Raw genomic sequence first — 2,313 nt, 5'->3', positions numbered from 1 at the left:
AAAGAAACAGAGAGACAGAGAACACCACATAGACAGATAGATTGAAAATAGAGAAAAGGGAGGGAGAGACAGGGGAGGGAGGTAAATATGTGACAGGATGTGGTTTCCCTGAGCTTGCAGAACATCGGTATACAGGCATACTTTGAGCATGACCTAAACACACCAAGCTTACAAGTGTGTTTGAGCTCCGTTAGGTGGCGAGGGGGAAGACGAGGCAAACCGCTGGAGCTGCTGCTGCTGCTGTGCCTGTAGAGCTGACAGACGCTCTGGTTTCTCTGTTGCCTGCCAGAGGATTGTGTTTCCTTAAAGCCGGCCAGCTCCACAGCAACCTCTGTCAGCTTGTCGGACAGGATCTGAAGCCGTCCTCCATCCTCTCTTTGTGCTGGTCTCCTTCTAAGTAGAATGTGTTTCTCTGCTGGAATTTTTGGTCCTCTTGCTGCCTTCGCGTCCAAGCAGTGAACTTTTCAACGATATTGTGAAACAGGTAAGTTTGCTTTCTGTTTGCGTGAGAGCTCTTCAGCATGTGTATGAATTTGAACTTCCTAACAGATGTTTTTCTGTACTACCTGGACAGCAGCCACTGTAAACTTGGACTGCATGGTGGCAATTGTTTACAACAGACAGTTGATTCATTAGACAATGCCACAAGCCACAAGTCACAAATTTGGCTTCTGTGTTCAACAAGAAGTTCTTAATTCACTGCTACCACATACACATGTTCACACATTCACATGCTGACAAACACACACACACACACTCTGGCTGTGCTTCATGCACATCAATAGGTCTGGTTGTTTTGAAGTAACATGTATGACGTATGGTACAGAATGCCAAAAATGTCTACCTGGATCCAATCACAGACCGAACCCTGACAGTGTTTCAGTGCCCGGCGTACAGTATCACACCACTCCCACTAGATACAGGGGAGTGTGTGATTTGTGAGCTACTGTACTGAAGGGTAAACGTGTGGGTTTCCCTGTGTGTGTTTTTCTGTTGAGCAGCATGCGTGCTGATATGTCCTTGTCTGTCTGTACAAGTGAATGTTTACATGCTTAGACTATGTGCTCTGGTACATGGGTTCATCCAAGCATGCTTGCGTGTAAGGAGGTTTAAAGGGAAAAACAAGTTGAGCGATGGCAGGAGGTGAAGGAAGGGCGGGGGGATGTCAGGGAGGAGGAAGACGAGGGCATGAGAGAAAGGAAAAGCCAGGGGAAGAGGAGAAAAGAGCGTGTGTGTGTGTGTGTGTGGAAGAGAGAGAAAAAGTGAGTGAGAGAGCTTCGTCTGACTGAACTGCTTTTAATTAGTTCCAGCTGGTGAGCTGTGGAGCGTCGGGCTGCGTTAACTCTGCAGTGTTGGTGGGTCAGGAGTTCTCTCTGTCTGAGTCTGTCTGTCTCTCTCACACATATACGCACAGGAAAACATACACAGATAAACACACATGCAAAAACATTAAAAAACAAAATCACCCAAAAAGCTCACAACATATGGTCAGCATCACAAATGCAAACATTGAAACATGATATACACAATTTCACATGCATACAAGCAACACAAACACAAAAAGACACCACACGCAACAGCATCACACGATGCAAATTAGCTTCACGAAGACACTTGTAAACACAAAAAGAGCATAGCAGATGTAAAACGGCCATGATTGTACAGGAAACACAGCAGTTGTTACGATCGACTGTGACTCGCTAACAAAAGCGCACTATAAATACAGTGTACACACAAATGCACACATGCAAAGAGAAAAATCCGCCATGTGCCATATGTCAAGTGTGTACATCAAAGGGTAAATGTAGTGAATACATGTAACATGCAATGAACACATGCAGTACCACACGTGCACACATAGGCACACACACACTTCTCCATAGAAAGCCTCCATAACACAGCAGCTGGGCTATTGCAAATGTGCAAGTGATTGTGGTTTGGGCTTCGCTACACTCCAATGTCACGTTGAATCATTATGCAGTGCAAAAGGTGAAGAAACCATTATGTTAAAGGGTTAATGCGCCCAAATTATAAAAAAACACATTTTCTTACTTATCTCTAATTAATGCAGCCATGCAGATGCAGACCTGGTTTATTTGCCCCGGTTTGAGATATTTATCTCTGTGATTTCTGCCTCCAATCCCAATACAATGGAGGTGTGTGACATTTAATCTGTGGTTATTTAAAAATGATGTACCACTATCTTACAAGGCATATATTAAAATGTGTTTTTAAGTTGTAACTAAAGGTTTTATTAATGGTTAATAAATTGATCGATGAATAATAAAATAATAATATAATTTCCCTCTGGGA

The 2,313-nt window shown here is 43.4% G+C and overlaps 2 protein-coding genes across 3 annotated transcripts in view; one reads left to right on the top strand and one right to left on the bottom strand.

Moving 5' to 3' along the window:
• The first annotated feature begins 87 nt into the window (after positions 1-87).
• Positions 88-2,313, top strand: part of LOC118336213 (raftlin-like) — a 99,995-nt gene continuing 97,769 nt past the window's right edge. For both annotated transcript variants that reach the window (XM_035672814.1, XM_035672813.1), the window contains exon 1: positions 88-484. The gene's annotated coding sequence lies outside the window, so the exon portion shown is untranslated. The remainder of the gene's footprint in view (positions 485-2,313) is intronic.
• The window catches only part of LOC118335828 (beta-1,4-mannosyl-glycoprotein 4-beta-N-acetylglucosaminyltransferase-like), a 14,702-nt gene continuing 12,557 nt past the window's right edge, over positions 169-2,313 (bottom strand). The window contains exon 6 of the mRNA XM_035672276.1: positions 169-282. Within this exon, the coding sequence (XP_035528169.1) occupies positions 169-282 (114 nt within the window). The remainder of the gene's footprint in view (positions 283-2,313) is intronic.

This window comes from Morone saxatilis, unplaced genomic scaffold, assembly GCF_004916995.1.
Source record: "Morone saxatilis isolate NCDOM2014 unplaced genomic scaffold, NCSU_SB_2.0 Contig24, whole genome shotgun sequence".
NCBI lineage: Eukaryota > Metazoa > Chordata > Actinopteri > Moronidae > Morone > Morone saxatilis.
This window is presented reverse-complemented; position numbering and strand designations above follow the sequence as displayed.